Source organism: Passer domesticus, chromosome 18 (genome assembly GCF_036417665.1).
Source record: "Passer domesticus isolate bPasDom1 chromosome 18, bPasDom1.hap1, whole genome shotgun sequence".
NCBI classification, from domain to species: domain Eukaryota; kingdom Metazoa; phylum Chordata; class Aves; order Passeriformes; family Passeridae; genus Passer; species Passer domesticus.
Window position 1 is genome coordinate 11,785,765 of NC_087491.1, and position 20,261 is coordinate 11,806,025.

At 44.9% G+C, this 20,261-nt stretch overlaps 1 protein-coding gene across 13 annotated transcripts in view; it reads left to right on the forward strand.

The window, feature by feature from the left end:
• CRB2 (crumbs cell polarity complex component 2) overlaps window positions 1-20,261 on the forward strand; it is a 54,216-nt gene that overhangs the window by 3,995 nt on the left and 29,960 nt on the right. For 6 of the 13 annotated variants that reach the window (XM_064393743.1, XM_064393742.1, XM_064393746.1 and 3 more), the window contains exon 3: window positions 3,654-3,717. The exons of 2 other annotated variants lie outside the window; for them this stretch is intronic. Coding sequence is in view for 3 of the 11 variants with exons in the window: in XM_064393739.1 (XP_064249809.1) it covers window positions 17,534-17,654 (121 nt within the window). In the remaining 8 variants the exon portion in view is untranslated. Of the gene's footprint in view, window positions 1-2,775; window positions 2,848-3,653; window positions 3,722-17,526; window positions 17,655-18,960; window positions 19,120-20,261 lie in introns of those variants that run through there. 5 more of the 13 variants (XM_064393748.1, XM_064393749.1, XM_064393739.1 and 2 more) reach the window with 5 other exon arrangements.

The window sequence follows — 20,261 nt, forward strand, 5'->3', positions numbered from 1 at the left end:
AGGAGAATTGATCTGACCCAACAGAGCCTTCCTTGTGAAATAAGAAGGCCTGGAAGCAAATGATATTACCAACCTTCAGTGGGCATTTAATTACAGTTTCTAATTAAGGTGATGCCCTTAATGGTCATGTGAATTCTCCTGATCTGTAACATGGTGTAACATGACATATCAGCATGGGGTGTTGGTACTTCATCTGCACTTCCACGTTTTGGTGTGAATGAAGGTGCGTGTGCCTCTTGTGCCCATGGGAATGGAGACTGCAGCTCTGCTGTGTGGGCTGTGAGGGAAAAGGGGCAGAAAGAAGGTTCTAGGGTCCTGTTGGCACTGAGCCCGTGGGGCTGGCAGTATCGTATGCAACAAGTTGCACACTGCAATTTAAAGGTGTGAAGTTGCAAAGACTGAGCACTGGTCTCTAACTCTGCTCTCTAGACATGCCTGGACCATGTGAACAGAAGTCCAAAGCTGGACTGAATTTCACAGAGCTTCACAGTTTTCAGTCTTGATACTTTGTAATAAACATTTGAGATGTGATTCTGTGACCACTGAGCCCTCACAATGATTGTGGTTGGTGTGGTTTGCACTTGTGTTACTGGGCTTGTAGACATGCTGAACCAATCTGGAAAGCAGAGGGCTTTTCTATTTGTGGGTAGGACATGGTATGTGTTTATCTCATATCAATATGAGATAAGTATTTTCATTTCTATCAGTGGCAAGTAGATAAATATTTGGGGGTATATGTACATCCTTTCTAGAAAAACAGAGATGCAGTTGTAAGGATTGTTGTTTTAGGGAAGAGTGTGATTGGACCAGATAAGGGATGACAGAAGTTTGGTGCAGGTCCTTAGACAGATATATTAGGGTGGGTTTTTTCCTTTTCCTTTGAAGTTTAAGATTGAAAATCTGCCATCATTCCAAAGCAGAAACAACTTGGGTGGCCTTTTTATCACTAATAGTCAGAGCAGCTAGGCAGGACTGACTCCACTGAAAAGAGGCTCTGTCACACAAGAGGTTTCCCAGGTCAAGATTAAAAGCAAAACAGCTCTCATCACATGAGCCTTTGTACTGCACCCATATTTTCTAAATGCTGTTGGCTTATCTTTAATGTTTATGCTGCTATCAAAAATAAACCCAGCTTCTGTCTCCCCGGGTGTTGTATTCAACATCAACAGTGAATAGGCTTTTTCATTCCTAAATGCTAATTTCCTTTCTGTTTTCAATCTGTTTCTGGTACAAAAAAATTTTGTTTTCACTGGGTTTGGTTTCTTCCCTCTTTGGTTTTTTAGCTTCATGTTTTCTCCTTCCCATATCTGTTTCTGGTAATCAGTATTTCTTTGGTGGAAGCAGTAGCTGGGTGTCTATCAATGACCCTGAAGCCTAGAACTTGAATGAGAGTTTGTTTGAGTGCAGCTGGCAGCACAGTCATAATAATTTAAAGAAAAAGCTTTACCAAGATTAATTTTTCATCAGGAGACTGTGGGGTACCCTTAGGAATAATTGTAATTGTCTCACTTTGAACTGTGGTCAGAAATATGGTCTAAAAATCTTGCTATAATGAGAATTTTGGTTCTAATGAAATAGTGTTATAACTTCATCAAAAATGTTGTGCTACTAGAGCCAGAATTCAATGGCATTGGAAACTGCTCCCAGGCTGTACCCTTGGGATAAAACACTGACCTTGCTGAAGTGCTGAGGGTGTTTGCTGTGGGCACCAGGACCAGAACCCAACACAGGATTGTCAGCCTCATGCTGGTTCATCTCCAGGTGCCTGAGGCTCCAGAGCAAACAGAGAAGGCCCAGCATGCTGGAGCCTGCAGGTGACAAATGGGTGCTGACCAGCACCAAAGACTCTTTGCAGTCTGCTTTTCTCCTCTCTGATGATGTGCTGTCCCCTCGTGCTGCACAAACTAGAAGTAACCTTTCCATATTTGAGACTCTTCACTCCATGTAGCCATGAAGCTGCTGCTGAGCTGACTGGTTCTGTCACATAATGTGATAAAAGCAAAACAGATCTGCAACAGATACAAGTCATATTCCAGACTTTAGGCATGTACCTCAAAATTTCATCAACTTTGATATGCCAAATGTTATCTAAATGTGGATATGCAGTAGCTGGAGATGTCAGGGAGCTGTGACTAGCAAATGAGCTGTGTGTCTGCTGAAACACTGAGAAAGATTTGGATGCCTGTGTCGTAGGAGGTATGGAGACTGCAATGCTGACTATCACTTTTGAGTGTATCACATTTCTCTCAAAGGGAAAATTGAGCCCAGTCTGTAAAGAGGATGGACAGCCCAAATGTTTGGACAAATAGTTATCCTTGTGATGAGCATTTACAGTAAAGGATCTCTCAGGGTTTTCTCACCCCAGTGAGTCCAAAATGGTCAGATTAGGCATTTGAACAGAAATGTACCTGTATTTTGGGAAGAGTATATTTTACATGTACTTTCCCAAGTTTGCTTGCATTACGAGTGGGAAGTTGAGCACTGTTGGTGTATCTTGTATCCTGGTTGCTCTTTTTATTTTAATTAACCTGCCAAATATTTTTGATATGTGCATGTAGTGCTATCCTGTTTGGTCTTCCTGTTACAGATGCTGGGCAGCAGTTCTGCCTCATCCTCTGGTGTTCAGCCTTGCTATCAGTTAACTCAAGCAAATCTAAAAGTTCTATTACATGCAAGTGTCCACAGCCCTATAACTTTTTATTTATCCTGCTTGTTCTTTGATGACCTAAATTATTTCAGCTGTTCTAATTACTTATTTAAGAACTATTGATCTCTCAGGGTTTTTTGTGGGAGGACTTATGGAATAGTGTGTCTCACAAACAGCATTATAGTTGCCTGCAAACTAAGGTAAGCAGACAGAATGTAGTAATGCTGTAGTAACCAGCTTATTTTAGGCTAAGTTTTATGTGAAATATTTATGTACTCATTTAAATGCTAAAGAGCTGGGGTTCCTGCAGTCCTGAGAACACAGCTGTATGTCAGGCAGCAGTTGTGTCCTTAGTGGAAAAGCCCCCAGTTGTGTTCTGAAGGCATTCAGCAGCTGGGGCCCTTTGCTGGAAACCTGGAAGCTCAGGAGCTGGGGCTTTCAGCCTTCTCTGTCACTGTGGTTTGCAGAGTGTAACACTAAAATCTTTAAATTCTTCTGTGCTTTAGGTCACCCTGGCTATGAAATGGGAGATAGTGGGGATTTCCTGAGGGTTTAGAGAGCTTGCTTCACAATTTGTGTTTGAAGCCAGCATGGTGTGTTTGTTGTAGATATCATTTAGTGTAACAAGGTTTTGTTATGTGCAAAATTAAAGTGGTTTTAAATTATAGGGAAATGTAAAATGTGAAAGCCAAAGGAAAAAAGAGATTCTGCCGTTTCCTTTTGGTTTTGCTGCATTGTGCATCTTGCTGTTAGTCCCAAGCTGTGTTAGCACTCCCGCTGGATAACGATCTGCCCTCCTCCCAAGGGACAGCAAAGCTGCTCCTCTCTTCTGTGCTCACTAATTGATCTCTGGCTTGGCCACTTCCAGCAAGGTCACAGAGCTGGCAGCTACAAAAACAGTGTTCTGTGCAAAATTTAAAGGGGAAGAGTAGAAGTACCTAGGATGGATTATAATTTTTTTTAAATTCATAGACAACTTATTGGATCTTCTATTTTATGTCTGCAGAAGTCTGAAACTTGGGAAGGACTGAGAGCAGAAGATTGTCCATTGTGACCTGTTCCTGCAATTTGTGAGTGAGTCCTATCCTGCAAATTGCTCTTTTCTCACTTTGTAATTCCACTTCCTTTTTTATTAGAACACAGCATGAGTATTCCTATTCAGATCATGTAAAGGCAAAATAATTCCTAAGCAAGTATTGTGTGATCTCAATTTTTTTTCTTTGCAGAAGGTTTGTCATGCTGGCCTTGAAAGGCATTCAGTGTTTGGGGTTTGTTTTCTTTTTGCAAAAGTGCTTGCAGTCATTTATACTGCTTTCCCAGAGCTGACTCTTGATTAGTTCAGGTGCTTTACCATTAGAAAGGTGATGGAAATTTGGAGTTAAAAATCCTGGACAAGCACCAGCCGCAGGCTGTCAGTGTGGCAATGCCGTGTGTGTCACTCACTGAGCACCGTGCCAGTCCCTGTCATTGTCACAGCAGGGCCTTTCTGGGCTCTGTGTGCCTGGGCTGTGCTCAGCAGGGACAGCTCCTGCTCAGGAGAGCTCCCCCAGCCCTGCCCAGGCCACTGCGAGCCTGCCTTAAAGCTGGGAGAACTGCAAATAAAAACATGCACTGGCACAGCTTCTTCACTTGAAAAGCAGAAGGTTGTACAGGGTTTGAATAAAGGAAATGGGCCAAACTCTGTGAAGGCAAGGCTGGAATACTGAGGGCAGAATGAAGCTGTGCTGCATTATTGGGGGATTCATGAATGGTGTGGCAGAGAGGGGAAAAGGGCTTGCTTGACCTGGTGTGATCTAAAAATACACAGAATGTGCTACACAGAGTCATAGCTGCTGTAGCATCTTTAAAGGATAAAATATGCAGCTTCCTCTGAATGGGAGGCTGGCACAGTCTCACAAAGCAGGCGTTCAGAAGCACCTTGTGTGGAATACTGTTCATTCACATGATCCAAATCACAGTGAGCAGCATCCACTGTCTTTGTAGCTGCTCTCAATAAGCTGGTAATTGAATTATCAGCTAAATACTGAAAGATTAGACACCATGTTTTTGGGAGAGGGGTGTAGAAGCAAGCCTAACTTGATTATTGCATCAAATCAATATTCTGTTCATTATGAGTTGAAGCAAATAGTTGATAGTTCAGAACTCCTTATGCTACTTCTGTTACAAAGAACTCTGCCAGTGTTTGGTGTTTTAACTCTTGTGTGAGACATGATACTGCAGAGAGGGAGCAGATAAAAATTAAATTGTGTTGAATTGTCATAAGCCCCTGAGCTGATGAACTGGTTTGATACTGTTTGTTCCACTAGAGCTCGAAGCGATTAATTAAATAAGCGTTTATTTGAGTCTTTAACTTGTCTATAAATATGTATAATAACTAATGAGGAGGCAAGAAATCATCTTGAGAGTCACCTTGAGCGGAGGATAAGCACTGCTGGTGCATTCCTGGGAGCAGCGCTGTGGTGCCGGTACCCAGCTCCTGCCACCGCGTGGCAGCTGCAGCTCAGTGCAGAGCTGTGCTGCTCCCGCTCGAGGGAAGGTCACCGTGCCTCAGGGAAAGACTGAAGCACAAATATTCCTTCTGCAAGATCACACCTGGAGTTTCAGCAGTTCTCCCTGCACAAACCAAATGTCAGCCTGTGTGTGGGGCTGTGTCTGAAGTTGACAGTGTCTGTTTTCTGCACAAAACTTGCTTCAGGGAGCAGGGTTTAGTGTTTCACCCAGTGCGAGGCACAGTCTAAGGAGGAGGAGGAGATGTTCTTTGTTGATGTCTGGCTATGGAAATGCATAAGGACAGACCAACCTGTAAAACTGTCTCAGAGGATTAATCCTTTATCCACTATCGCTTCTCTGAATAGTCTGTATTTATTCATGTATAATACAACTGTGCATTTAAAGTGAAAAATAGTCAATAGAAAACAAAAGCAAATGGAAAGAAGAGTATGGAAGTAAGGACTGAAGGTGGAGTTCTTGTACTCGTGCATGATTTGTGTCTGTATACATTTATTATAGATCCACTATAAGTAACAGAACTTGGGATAATGGTTAGTGTTGACTAATGATATAATGATTAAAGTTGACTTTTGTTTCCAAGGGACCTTACAGCCAGATTATATGGCATTACAAGAGGTGATCATGTCTGTGCCTCACAAAAATGGGGAAGGTGTAAATATTGACTTAGAGTAGAAAAAGAGTTATTACAGTCAGATTAGACAAACGCCCTACATTATTACAAAGCACTAACTGATATGAAAGGCATGATCTGTATTTAAACACTTGACATTAAGTTAGGTTTTATAGGTTTAAAGTACCTATGGATTACATTATTCTTGAAGAGTACTTGGGCTAAATAAGAGCACAGCAGGATCTAGGGGAAGTAATTGCTCTCCAGCAATGGAAATGTGCTCCTCTGAGGGGGCAGCAGGGATTGCTGAGCAGGATGAGACAGCTCCTTCTGTGGGAATGGGTGTGCAAAACCTCTGGGAATGGCAGGTTCCACTAGGCTGGAGAGAGCCTGGTGCAGAGCACAGGCATGTCTTGTCCTGGGAGGAGGTGCCAGTGCACAGTGCTGCTTCCTTCCACCACAGTTCCTGCGTGCCCTCTGCTCCATGCATAATTCAGATGCCATGCATAATTAAAGGACTATAAAGCCACACTTACTTTCATGTATTTAAATTCCTTGATGAGCCATGGATGGGCTTTGCCTGACCTCTGCTTTTGCTTTGCCTGTTTCTGTAGTTTGTTGAAACAGTGAGGACCACGGCCCAGTGAGTCAGCAGCTCCTGAGAACCACTTCCAAAATACTAATCAGTGCTAACTGTCAGGATTAGTATTCTGTTAGAAAAAAGTATAGCTATATAACAAAGAATAATTAATTTGCAGTATCATAGATTCACTTCCTCTGTTAGCAACATCTTTGTAAAGCACAGCCTTTTCAAAGTAAAAAACCCAACTTTTGAAGGGTACAGATCTAACAGTCGCAGCAAAAAAGTTCTGCCTTGAATGGCCTAGACTGTGATCCTTCCTAGGAATGAATAGTGTCAGTGTGGCAGCTGTGTGTGTGCAACATCTGTTTTCTCATACAGGTCTGCAATAAAGACTGGCTTGCACAAAAGGGAAAACATCAGTAGGACATCTTGAACTTTCTCCCTGTTCCTTTCTGTTCTAGATTCCTTCTCTTTAGATCAGTAGTTTGTGACTGGATCACATGATGGTATTTCCAGTACTCCCAGTGCTGTAATTGCTCTGTGTGGAAAGCATTGCTGAGGTGCCCTGGGCCTTTGCATTTCAAACATTGGATGTGTAACATTTTATGTATTTAATCACCATCAAGTAGAGTGTTTGGATCCAAGCTATTTAGAGCAACTGTCTGTGCTATTGCAACCCACTCAGGGCCCTGAGGGAGACCTAGGAACAGAGAGACAGCTCAGATTTCTTTGAGTAATTCAGTATTGCCAAATACTTTGGTTTGCTACAGCTGCTGGAGAAGTATTGGGAAGATCTAACCAGAGAACATGGTGTTAGAAAAAATCTGTGTAAAGATTCAGGAGATTCAGGGAAATGCTGTTGCTTTCTCCTCTGTGCACCAGAATTGTGAAGAAAACCTAACTTATGTTGAGTATGAGGTAGAAATCAATATCTGAAACATTCTTCAAAAACAGAATTGAAGGCTTACATCCTTTTAAGCTCATGGAGGAGCCTCTTCTTTGCTTGAACAAGTTACTGTTTACAGCAATTTTTTCTTTGTTTGAATGAGTTACTGTTTACAGCAATTTTGATAAAGTATCTTCTGGCAAAAGACTACATTGTAACATCTCCAAACCTTTATAGATGAAACAGTGTCCTTCAAAATCCACACTGCTCAGTTGAACCTTGGTAGCATGTGTTGTGACAGGGATACCTAGTCTTTGATAAATTGTATTAAGCCTTTTCCATTTTATCTTGATAACATTTAGCTCCTTCCACTTTTCGCATGTTTCTTTTCTGTACTTTCCCTTTTTTTTTTTTTTTTCTCCTGGAAACAAACAACCCAAAGCATCGTTCTGTCACTTGGCTCCTCTCAGGAGCTCCACTACTCAGAATTTGCATGAATACTCATGCAAGCAGTTTAATTCCAGGGCTCCTTCCAACACCAAGCCATGGTTCTGCTGTGCAGGTGCTGTAGCCCTCGCCCTGCCCATGGTGTGCATCCCCTGCCCATCCCTGGGGGATGTCAGACCCTCTGTCTCTGAGGTTAAGTACCTGTGCTTATCCCAGCTTGTCGTGATTGAGGCATTTTTCTGACAGGTCACTACAAACAGGATTTCACAGCACAAAGATCTCAAACAGAGGGGCTCTCACTTTATTATTTTTTCTGTTTCACACTTTGTTCTGACACCTCCATCTGTTTGCTGTTCTGTGCTTGTATCATTGCTGTGAAAAGATAATGCCATTGCATCTTTTCTTCTCTCTAAAGGCAGAACAGGTGATATCAAATTTTCCTCAAAATTTGCATGATCCAGCGGTTTTGACTCTCTGGACAGCTGTTATTCAGGACTTATTCCCTCTCTGTATAGATTTTTCTGACCTTTGACAATCTTGTGACCATCACAACCTGCTGGAATGTGGAAGGACAGAGCTCCCCAGGAGCAGGTTCTCCAATGGCCTCAACCAAAGCCTCCTGTAATTGTTAGCTGTCTTTAATTGCTTCTTTGGGCTTTGAGTCTGATGCTGAGTGTAGAAGGTACATAGTAATTAGGGATCTGTCTGGCACTCTGACTGCTGCCTGTTGTCCCATGAAGAGCCATTATTGGCAGCCTTTGAACTGGGATGAATTTATCTGCTTCTCTGCTCCTTCCCTGTATAGTAATTGATACCTGCATTTATGGTACTGCATTGTATAATGCAGTAAAATCCTGAAACTGGGAACATGTGCAATATGACAGAAAAGTGAGAGCTTACCAATGTATTTCCACAGTTCAGTCCCTACCTCTGCTTTGGCAACACTTCTGCTGTACAGAAACAAGCTAGGTAGAACTTAGGAAATACCCTTACAGATGGAAGGTACAGGATGCAGAAACTGAGTCTGAGGAAGGTACAGGAAAAGCCCTTTCTGTATCCATGGGTTTGTACTGCCCTTCCCTGGGTTCTTCCACAGCAAGGTCTGATCTTATGGAGAATTTTGAGTATTCTGTTTCTCAAAGAGGATCCTTAAAGAGTGTGATGTGGGTTGTGGAATGTTTTACTTTTCCTGTAGCAGCATGTAATTGTTTTTGAGTGCCTTTCCCTAAGCAATGGACTTCAGCTGAAGCACTTGCAATTGCTGAGTTCATTTTGCTGCTCATGTCAAGGCAGCTGTTGGGGCAGTTCCTGTGCCTGCACTGTCGTGTGCATGGTGCTGCTGAGGAGCTGGGGAGCAGCAGTAACCTCCTGACCCCGTGGGAATGCAATCCCAACAGCAGCCCTGGTCAGATGCTCATCTGAGTGAGGGTTTGTGGTGAGGCCAGGCGTGTCTGTCGTGTTTAGCACAGTGTAGTCTGCTTCCTTCTCTTCAACACTTTGTCTGCAAAAAACTGAGTTTTTCTTGTCATAATTGGTTTTGTGCCTTATTAACTGTTAGTCTCTGTGCCAACATACATAATGACTGGGCTCTGTTGTTCTCACCATTGTCTCTGTTGTGGCTTGCTTTTCAGGATGTGAGTTTATTTTCTTTCCCATCCCATGGTGGCGTAGTGGGCCCCGATGGGAGGGGTCATTAAGGCTGAGTCAGTAGATCTTTGTGCAGCAGTTGATGCTCAGCTGCAGATGCTGCAGCTGCCAGTCCATCCCCCGGGCTGCTCCTGCAGCAGGACCTTCTGCAGAGGCACTGCCTTAGGAAAGGACGTGCTGTGGTTCAGTCTGCACTACCCTGAGAGGAGCACAGTGCTCTTGCATTGCTGTTGAGCAGGGTAATTCAGAGCATTCTCTGAAAAGTGAAGTGGCCAGAGCAGACACAATAACAGCTCCATCAAATATTGATAAAGTAGGATTATTAATTAGAATAGGGGTGTAGGATTAAAATGTCCCTTGAGCTGCATTCCCCATTTGATGTGAGAGTGTGGTTTTGTGGTCAGAGAGTGGGAAGCTCAGGATAACTGGAATCTTTTCTCATTCTTCAATGTGTTTGCTTAATGTCCTTAGTGGTTCAGGGGATATATAATACTATTGACCAGAGCTGCTAGAATTCTGATATGCTCCTATGGTGGCACTGCTGGGAGTGAACTTTACAAGGATATCTCTGTTAGTGTATTTTGGTCTGGCTTGTAGCTCATAAAAAATAAAATCCCCTCTGACCAAGCTGGTAATTTGCAGTCCTGTTGTCCTGGAGTCTTGTCCTCCCTCAAAGAGCTGCATGTCTTTGTGAGAGGGTGAAAACACTGGATGTTCCATGGAGCATGACACTGGACCACCTGGCCCTCAGGTGCAGTGAAGGATAGCATTTTGCTTCTGACAGTGTGTGTAGTGCTGAACTAAATAGATATCAAAGCAAAGAGAATTAATTGAATTTCCCAGTTACACAGCCCTGGTGTAAAAAGGAGCTTTCAATGTCTCCCAGTTGAAAGAACACCACAGGTTAGCTACGAGATTTCCTTTTAGAACAAAGCCCTGATCTGCATCACTAATAACAGCTGAGGTCATTAAAATGGAAAGAATTTCCCTTTTAATTTCTTTTGAACAGTATCTGCATTCTCTGTGTCACTGGTGTTAGCTTTTCTTTTCCCACAGTTCTGGTCCATCAGGACAGTGCAGTAAGGATGTATTTTCATCTTAAGGTTCTTCCTGGTTCTAATATTCTACCTAGAAGTGGTTTAGACCTGTTATAATTATACAAGTTGAGTAACTTCATTCTGCCATTCCTGTGCACAAACTGTGTGTTCTTGGGTCCCTCAGAATGTCTGTGCAGCAGCAGTCTGACACCCCTGGGTGCCCCAAGGCTCTTTGAGCTGATAGAACTCTCCAATCTGAAGCATCTTCTCTTTTGTTTTTTCTCTCTTCCCCTTCTGAGTGTTTCCCTGCTCTCTCTAGAGCCATTAGGTGCTCTGACTCTGCACTTGAGGAGATCAATATGCTTTTGGCATTCACAGGCATTATTATTCTGAGACTGTACAACTGGTATGTATTCATCCTATTAACATCTGCTCAAAATTCCCAACATCCCAGCACAGCTCACAGAGAATGACCGTGCTGTCCTTGGTCAGGCTCTGTGCAGTGGATGTTGACACCTGGTTTATTGTTGGACAGATTCCACTTCCTCTTTTACTTTGTTTTGACCTCATTTCACCCCTGGAAGCTCCATTTCAGCTGGAGATGGATGAATGAGCTGGGAAGCTTTGTGTCCCTTGCTGCTGTGGCAGTTCCTCTGTGTTACTGCCCAAATAAGTTGTTTAGTTCCTACATTGGAGGGGCCAGTTCTGACCTAGCAGCAAGATTCCAGCAGCCCTCGAGGATGTGCCTGTGATGGAAGCACCATCTCTGCAAAGCAATAGGAAAAGACAAGAGTGTGCTGGGCAGATTCAATAAATCACTGTCTTTGTGGCTGATGTAACACAGGATTATGAGCTTTAAAGTCGTAGAAAGATGAACTGTGGCTGTGACTTCAGTGATAACTCTGTGGATATTGAGTGGTGGGAATACAGTGTCAGCTTTCTGATTGTAACAGATTGTGGCAATAGGGTTAAATGAGGAGGGGAAAGAAGCAAGGAAGTTGGAGCTAAGTGTGTCTCAGTGTGAAAGTTAATAGCCACGAATGGGATTGACTGTTTTAAAACCCTGTCTGAAGGATGTAGCCTCTTATGAATGGGAAGAAACTGTTCCAAGGGGAAACACAATGTGTTGACATTGCTGGCTTCCCCCCCTGCATTTTGGTTGCTTTGATTTTCTCCTTGCTATTCTCCCAAAAGTTGGTTGCTATAATAAGAAGTTAGTTCAGATTGTAATGTGCACAAGATTACTTAGGGTTAACTCTGACAAAATAAAATTAAAAGTAATCATTTGCTCATCCAAGATTTCAGGGAAATGCCTGTATGATTCCCCAAGTTAAAAGAGGTTACAACAGCCCATACAAGTTGACTTTTTATCTTCCTAAGTGAAAGGAAACTGTAAAATCTCAGAAATACTGGGTACTGGGCACTGATTAATCTCCATTGTCTGGCCTGAGTCAAAGGAAGTGCAAAAGCTAAGGGAACCAGTGTTTTAGCAAGCTTTACAGGAGGCAGAAATGGAATTTAAATCTTCACTTAGTCTCCTATATTACAAGTGGCAGTGGTTTGTCATTTTCTCAGAACACACACAGACACACACATACCCCAAATAGATTTCCTTGCTTCCTGGATTCTGTTTTTTCCAGCATGCTTGCCATGGTGACCTCCTGCGAAGGGAGACTGGCAGAAATATGCAAAGTGCCCTGGTTCAGAGTCATGCACTAAAAAAGGCTTTGGATCAAATGCAGTTTAAACCTTCAGCCGAGGGTTTTCTGTGAAAATCACTGATGGGCCCCGTGACCTGCCAGTGACTCACTGAAGGTGTGGGCTAGCAGAGCCAGGGAGGCACAGACCCGTTGGGACAGCACAGAGCAGAGCTGAGCCTCTGCTGCTCTGTCATTCTGGGAAGCTCAGCCATCACCTTTGGCTTCCCTTCTGCTCCCAGGGACAGCAGAGGAAATTTTCCTAAAGTCCTGTCATAGGTGGGGACCTCAAGCTGAACTGGAAGCAAAAACTTGGTTCATAATTTGCCCAGAGTGTAGCTGGGCTGGCACGAGAGATAAATGAGAGCTAATGAGAGTTAAATTGTCAGGTTTGTGACTTCTGTCTCATAGAGCATTCAAGCATAACAAATGGTGCTGACACACTGGCCTTGGCATGGAAAACTTCTTTAAATATACAAGATGCTGCTTCTTGCTGGGGTATATATAAAGTTGGCTCAGATGCAGTGAAGTTTCTTGGGGATAAAATGGGTACTGTTCCAATAAGCTGTCAATTATGGTTTTTTCCAGAAATTATACATGTAATTGGTGAATTGCAAAGCTGGATTGGCATTAAATAGTTCATTTAAAGTATTATAATTCTTTTTATGTTTTTCCCCATAGTTCTTGGGAGGATTCTAGATCCATCCACTTCAATGCTTTGTGTACAGCCTCACAGGAAGCCTTATGTGTGCCTCATCAGAGAGATGCTTAGGTGCTTATTCTTGCTCTTACTGAAATGGCTGTAAACCAGATGAAGTGGTGCTTCATGGTGCTTTTACCAGTTCTTGGAAAGTTTCTAGATCCATCCAATATTTCAATATTTGTATACAACCTCATCAGAAACCTGTTTTTCTTTTTTTATTTCCCAAAAGTCATTGAGCAGATTTTGTTTCAGACATATTGATGAGCTCCTGTGCACATTCAGCACACCAGTTAGCAGAGCAAGAGTTTCAAGCATTTGTGCTGCAGATCAATATCTCCTCTGACAGAAGCCCAGCAGGAGCTCACTTTGCCTGCTGTTTGGAGACATGAAGTAGAAAATGTGCATGAACCATGGTGGCTAAGAGGAGTGGAACAGAGCTTCCCTCAGGGCAGAGGGAAGTGCTGAAACCCTTGTCTCTGGTCCAGTTCTGCAAGTAGAAACAAACAAAAATACTCATTTGGAGACCACAGAGTAAGCTTGAGTGCTGTTAACGCTTAGGTGAAGATCTGTTTGGTCATTCTTAGAGCTTTGTTAAGCAATCTGGTGATGGAGACACCAGGGTTTAGCATCCCAGCAAAATGGCAGCGTGTGCTGTGCTGATCCCTGCCAGCACCTCAGCCAAGGGAGAGCAAATCGGCAGCTTGTCACACCCACTTTAGGCAGGGCCATTGTTCTGGGGCAGTTGTGAAGTAGAAACAGTTGATTCACATGGGAGATTCAGTCTGTGAAATAATAATGCTAATACTGGTGTGGAACAGTACTTTCAATATTTTTCTAATATTTCTAGTATTTCCTTGAAAGGCAGAAGTGTCCCAGCCCAGAATACTGAAAGTACTGGACAATATCCCCACCTCTGAGTCAGGAATTCAACATTCAGTTGAATGTTTCTTTGTAGTTGTCCCTTGCCTTCATACTGAAAAATCTGTCTTTAGTTGACTGGATTAGATTTGGAAATAATAGAAGAGTTTAGTACTCATTAAGGTGCAAATACACAAAAGTGAGTCCCAATCTTTGGCATCTTGGAGAACATTACTCATTCCTCAGCATTTGGCACATTTGTGATCTGTATCCATTTTAGTTCCTGCCACCTACTGGTGACAATGTCCAGTTTTCCCAGAGGCCTCATTACTGAGCAGACTGTGTGAAGCCTTTGAGGAGAAGCAGAGATTGCAGCTGGCAGGAAAATGAGGCAGAGCTTGCTGATTTTATGCAGAATCCAAAGGTGTAATTTCCATGGCGGAGACAGATGTCAGACAGGATTTTGAGGCTGCACTCATGTTCAGAGCTCACACGGTGCAGCTGGATGTGTTTGTTTTTCAGGTCCCAAATTCCCTGTTCTCCCGCTCCCACTTGGCCTTCCCGGAGTACAGACTTGAGCAGGAGGAGGTTCCTTCAGCGGGCTGTGCCGCAGGGCAGCCTCCCTCCCTGGGGTGCTCCCCTGCAGCCCGGGCTGGCTCCGGGGCTCTGGCAGTGCGGAGCTGTGCAGCAAACACCGCCAGTGCAGCCTCTGCAGGCTGCTCTGGGGCTGGGAGCACAGCCCTGCCCTCAGCGGCGCCAGGGCCTCCCTGAGCCCGCGGGGAAGGGCTGTCTACAAACTCCATTGTGACAAACAGCAGCAAAAAGGCCTCTCAAAACACCCTCGGATCCTGGCAGTGTACTGGGCATATCCTTCCTGCCATAACATTTTACTGCAGAACATCTTGCCTGAGACCCTTTTTACACTGTTTTGGCTGCCTCCCATCAGGTGATCAACATTCTGCTCTATCCCTGTCTGCCAGAGAGGCCCCTTGGAAGGATTCACCTCCACCAGGCAGCTGTAAGAGGGAACAGGATCAAAGGGCATGAAGCTGACCTGCAGCAGCCCAGCAGGGTCTCATGGAGATCAAAGGGTACACCCATGGTCAGAGCCTGACTTCTGTGACTTCCTCGAGAGAGAGCTTGGCAGGAGTGTGGCCCTGTCTTAGCCACAGCCTCGTCTCTGTGTGTTTCTGTGGTTTATCTGTTGGAGTGGGAGCCACGGGTGCTGTGCACATGTTGGATAGCTTTGTTATGGTCCTTACAGTTAGCTCTTTTTTGGAATGAGGAGTGTTGTGAAAATCTCTGAACAAGCAGCCAATGCTGCAAGGCAGGGGAAGTGATTTCAGACCTCAGGCAAACATGTTCATTCTGCCCTTGTCCTCTGGAATGTCCCCTGCCTCTTCCTCAGCACCACAGTTTTATCTGAAGTTGGTGATCATGCTCCAGGAAAGTGAGGCTGTGCCAGAATCTGCACACTCATGTCAGTGCCCAGGCAAGACCCTCTTGCTCTGCCACTTTTTCCACTGCCATTGCCCAGGACTGACCAATCTCACAGGCTCAGGACTCTGATGTTTATCAGGCAGCAAGATTTTCTTGCCAGCAGTTCTGATTAGCAGTGATAGGAAACTAAATTTATTGTGTCTAAAAAAATGCAGTTAGGATCTCTCAAGACTGGACATTTTGTGTGATTTTGCCAGGTTTTAATAGCAGCTGTAAAGTTTTGGCTCACAGCCCCACCTCTACCTTGGCTGCTCTGCTGTGGGATGTTGCAGAAGGTCTTGCAGCGTGCAGGGTGCTGCTGGCACAGTTCTGCAGCACTTCAGGATGTGTCCAGAGCTCTGGTTCCCCAGTGCTGCTGGAACGTTCATTTCTTTCCAGCTCTCCTGTTTTCCCACGGGGGCCTTGGGTGACTTTGACAGTGCAGAAGGGACATCTAGTGGGCTGATGGGGAGTGGGGACAGTGCCTGTTCAGGCCAGCAGCAGAGAGCCAATTTCCAGTTAGAGACTGGACCCTGGGGAACCCTTGAGCACTACAGCACCAAATTGTATTTAAACATTTCAGTGTACACAATTGGCCTGTGAGTCTGGAGGCTTGAAATTCCAAAACTTATGGAGTTTTAAAAAATATTCCTGGCACTTTTCAGCAGTGTCAGAAAACAGGAGAGTGTATGGAAGCAGTTAAGTTTGGCACAGTTTTTGAGTGGAACTGGAAGGTTTTTTCTTTACTGACTCAACTTCCCAAGCCTGCAGCCACTGTTAGTATGGACTGTTTTGTGTACTGTTGTGCCTAATGACCCTTAGACGACAAAGTTGGGGGAAAAATTACGACTGATGCTGTTGGCTTTCATTGTTCAATTCAGTAAAATATCTGGAAGTTTGTGCTTCCAGAACAGTGAGGAGGGAAGGTGAGGCTCTGTCCCCTGTGGCAGTCACAGCATGCACGTGACAGGAGAGAGGAATGGCTTTATTTGTACCACTGATATTTGCTGGCCTGTCACACGTCTCCAGTATCCAATCTGCAGTATTAGGATTATTTTAAACCCTGTGTGAGGAAAGATTGTGAAACTCATGCGAGTGTACATTGTTTTTAAGTGAAAAGCAGACTTTTGCTGAGGTACTTTGGTATGTGATTCCCTCTGAACTTTTGTAGAAGATGTATAGGACTGGTTTATGACAAGTATACAGAAAGGTATAGAATAAGTGGACAGGAAGGTTCTGCTGTACCCCAACCTACTTTCTCCTTTTCCCTCTAATCCAGCTTGCCCACTGCTGCCCCATTTCCATGGCATGCATTTCCGGCTTGCGAAGGTTCCTGCTTCAGGCTGAGAATAGAAGCCTTGCTGTTATGTGTCCTTAAATCTCCCATAATGAGTGTTACACCAAGGAAAGCAGCTGTGTCCTTTGGCTCCAGTTTTAATGCTATGTTAAAGAGCAGATTATGGTGACGTTGGGTGGCAGCGATGCAGAGGTAGCACAAACCATGACCAGTTTGGGGAGGGCTTTAGCAAGGATGACTAAGGACTTGGAGCTTATGCTTTAGATAACAAATCCACCCAATTGTGCTCTTTTGGAAATGTAGTCAAGCCTAACAGATCAGGGCCTTAACAGAGTTGCATTAGGGTCCTTTAATTGGACTAAGCTGGTTAATACCCACACTGGCTTTTATATGCCCAGGGGTCCAGGACAGGAGTGGTTTGCTGTTTATGCTGGCAAAATCTCATAAAATGGACATTGATAAAATTAAATTCTAATGTCCTTACAGGTAGACAATAGATTAAGGTATTTTGATTACTGTGAGGAAGTTGGATGTAACTGTTTTCCACTTCCCTCAGTCTGGCTGGTGTGACAGCCTCTGTCATGGCTCTGTCCAGGGTTTGGGGTGTGACAGGCCACACAGCACAGCAGGAACAGCACAAGACCTCAGCCTCTGTGGGACGACCTCCCCTTTCTGTGTGTGGGGGTTTGTCATACTCCTTGTTTCATGAAAGCTGAGCAGGTCCTTCAGGTAGTCCTGGAAGCCATAAATTACCATGCACTGGGTGTGTTTTCCTGGTGTTGTGAAGTGTTGCTCTACTCGACTTACAGCAGTGTCTGGCTAAGAATGCTTTGTTGCCATGTTAATTGTGCAATGATTCATATGTATTTGCTGGGATTTGGAAAAGCTGGATTGTTGAGAGCATAATTCACACAGGTGAGGCAAAAATATTCTAGGCAGAAAGATTCTGTGCACGTCAGTGTTTGGTTACATCCCCTGACAGCAAAACCAGAGTCTAAGGAGACAGAAATGAGTTCCAGATGGTTGTGGTAACTGGCAAGAAACTAATACTGAGGCTGATCTTGAGAAAACAGACTGAGGACACCAGAGATGAAAGAGGGGGCAGGGTGGTCCAGATAAGGTTGATAACACATGATATATCATCTTTGGAGCATTCCAAGGCAGGACAGTGAGATGAACCATTTGCTCCTGAACTGCAGAGTCTGGGTGGTGGAAAGGCTCTTGCTGTGGCTGTTCTGCTTCTGCACTGAAGGTAAAAGCCCTGCAGTAACTATCCCATTTCCATGCACAAATCCCACCAGCCTCTGCTGCCCTGCAAGGATGCTGGCATAATGCAGATTACTCACTGTAATTTTGCTCCTGTTTTCCCCGTGTGCAGCCTAGGTGTGTCTGCACCAATTCATTGCTATCTTGCATATTTCTTGTCTAAACTAGGAATTTGTCTGGCATCTTACCTGTGTTCTATTTTTAGTTGTTAGTGAAGGGTGAGGCAATGTACTTAATTCTCATTACAGTTAGTTTAATCCAATTGTGATGTGGATTTAGAGAGACTTAGTAGGTCTCAGCTGAGTGTGGGCTGTCTTGTTCCAGTTACTGTCATTAAACAATGCACACTGATAACTTTTTCCACTTCTAAAACTAAACCCACGTATCTAAAGGTGGTGTGATTTGGTGCCTGTGTTTTGCACCTCCGTTGATCTCTGTAACTGTTCCTCAATTGAGAAGAGGGTTTCTGTACATTTTGTGAGTTCACCTGACTTGTGGTATCACCCACCTTGATGAGACAATAGTAAAGATTAATGCGGGTTTTTGGGGTTAACAGAGTGCTTTTGTCTTATTTCTCTTTGAACGAAGAAGCAGCTTCTCTCAGAAAACTTTTTATCCTGCTGTGGAGTTGGTCAATACAGAGCTCGGCACCCTCCAAAGAGCCTCGTCCCGGAGCAGCTCTGAGCTGCCCTGTGGGGCCAGCCCAGGTGTGCTCCCGGCACTCCGGAGGGGCAGAGCCGCGGTGCCCGGGGCAGCCCGAGCGCGGGAGCGGCTGCAGTCCGCTCCGCGCGATCCAGGCAGGCTTTGCCGGCGCTCCCGGCTCTGTCCCCCGGGCTCTGTCCCCCGGGCTCTGTCCCCCGGGCTCTGTCCCCGGGCTCTGTCCCCGGCTCAGTCCCCGGGCTCTGTCCCCCGGGCTCTGTCCCCCGGGCTCAGTCCGCGGTCCCTGTCCCCGGGCTCAGTCCCCGGGCTCAGTCCCCGGGCTCTGTCCCCGGGCTCTGTCCCCCGGGCTCTGTCCGCAGGTCTGTCCCCGGCTCAGTCCCCGGGCTCAGTCCCCGGGCTCTGTCCCCGGGCTCTGTCCCCGGGCTCTGTCCCCGGGCTCTGTCCCCGGCTCAGTCCGCAGTCCCTGTCCCCGGGCTCTGTTCCCGGGCTCTGTCCCCGGCTCAGTCCGCGGTCCCTGTCCCCGGGCTCTGTCCCCCGGGCTCAGTCCGCCGTCCCTGTTCCCGGGCTCTGTCCGCGGCTCTGTCCATGGGCTCGGTGCTGCTGCTGCGGCCCGGGGAGAGCCCGCCCCGCACCGTGATGCGGCCACAGGAGGGGCTTGCTGGGCTGCAGCTCCTGTCTCTCCCCCGAGGGCTTTAGAGCGGCCACTCTTACACTTGTCATGGAATTAAAGAAAACTACCTCCAGGCCGTGCAATGCTGCTCTCCTGCTGCCACTTTTCTTCTTGTTTTGGGGTAAGTTTTTGTCTTCTGTGCCTGATTGTTACCCAGCTGCTATGCAGTAACTTTGGATCAAATCTGTGACTTGCCCTTATATTGAACAAATTGGCATCTTACAGTTAGATTTTTATCCTAAAAGCTTTTGTCAGGAAGATAAATAGGAATTTCACTCTAGATGTGTTGTTCCTTCCATTTATTTCTTGTCTTTTTTTGTCTTTCTCCCTGCGCACATGTATGTTTGCATTTATTCACTAACTAACTAAAAGTAATTGAGTATTCATGTAATTAAGTATTCACCTATTATAGTAACCATTTTCTCCATTGGAAAGGTCTGAATGTTTTGGTTGTGCCCACACAGAAGAAACACAGACCTTTATTTCCATCCTATATGCTCAAGAAATACATCTGAGCACAAGAGGATGCTACCCAGGGGAGTGTAGTGCCAGATCCATCTGGTGCAAAATGTGGAGGGAGATCACAGCACAGGAGTGTCTTCATTTAGAAATTTTGAAAAAAGCAGATCCATCCTCAAAGTGCAAGAAGCAGTGAGGTAACAAAAGAGTCTATGGGGAGTTGTTTTGTTTTGTGTTTTTTCCCACACCAAAAACTTATTTTATAGCCAAAGAATCTGCTTGAGTACACTGAGATTCTCCAAATTCCCAAGACCCTGTCTTTGGGTTCCATTGACACCCTTGTTTACAATATCTTATGTTCCCTGAAAAATAGGTGTCTCTGTTTCTTCTGGAGTAGGTGCCTAGAGACCTGCTGGGCCCAGACATCTGTTTTAGTCATCTGGGGATTATAAGGTCATGTCAGGAACACATCCAGCCTTTTACTGGAAAGTATGATTGGGATTGAACTGGTCTCCTCATCCTGCCCTCAGCACTGCAGGCCGTTACCTGTAGGTGCAAGGCAGGTTTGGTTTCACTGAGCAAGTACAGCTATGATCCATGACATGGAGAAATGGATGTGCAATAGGAGAACACTGAGAAAATGCAGTCAGGGCCTTTTCTCTGCTTGTGTCTGCTGAACGTGGCACTTGGCATTTTCTTGCATTACTAGGTGATGTTTATGTAATTTTTGAGATTCGGAGAAAGTTTTCAGCTTTTCCTCTGATTCCCTAACAGTCTCTTTTTTTCCTTCTGAAGCCTCCCAAG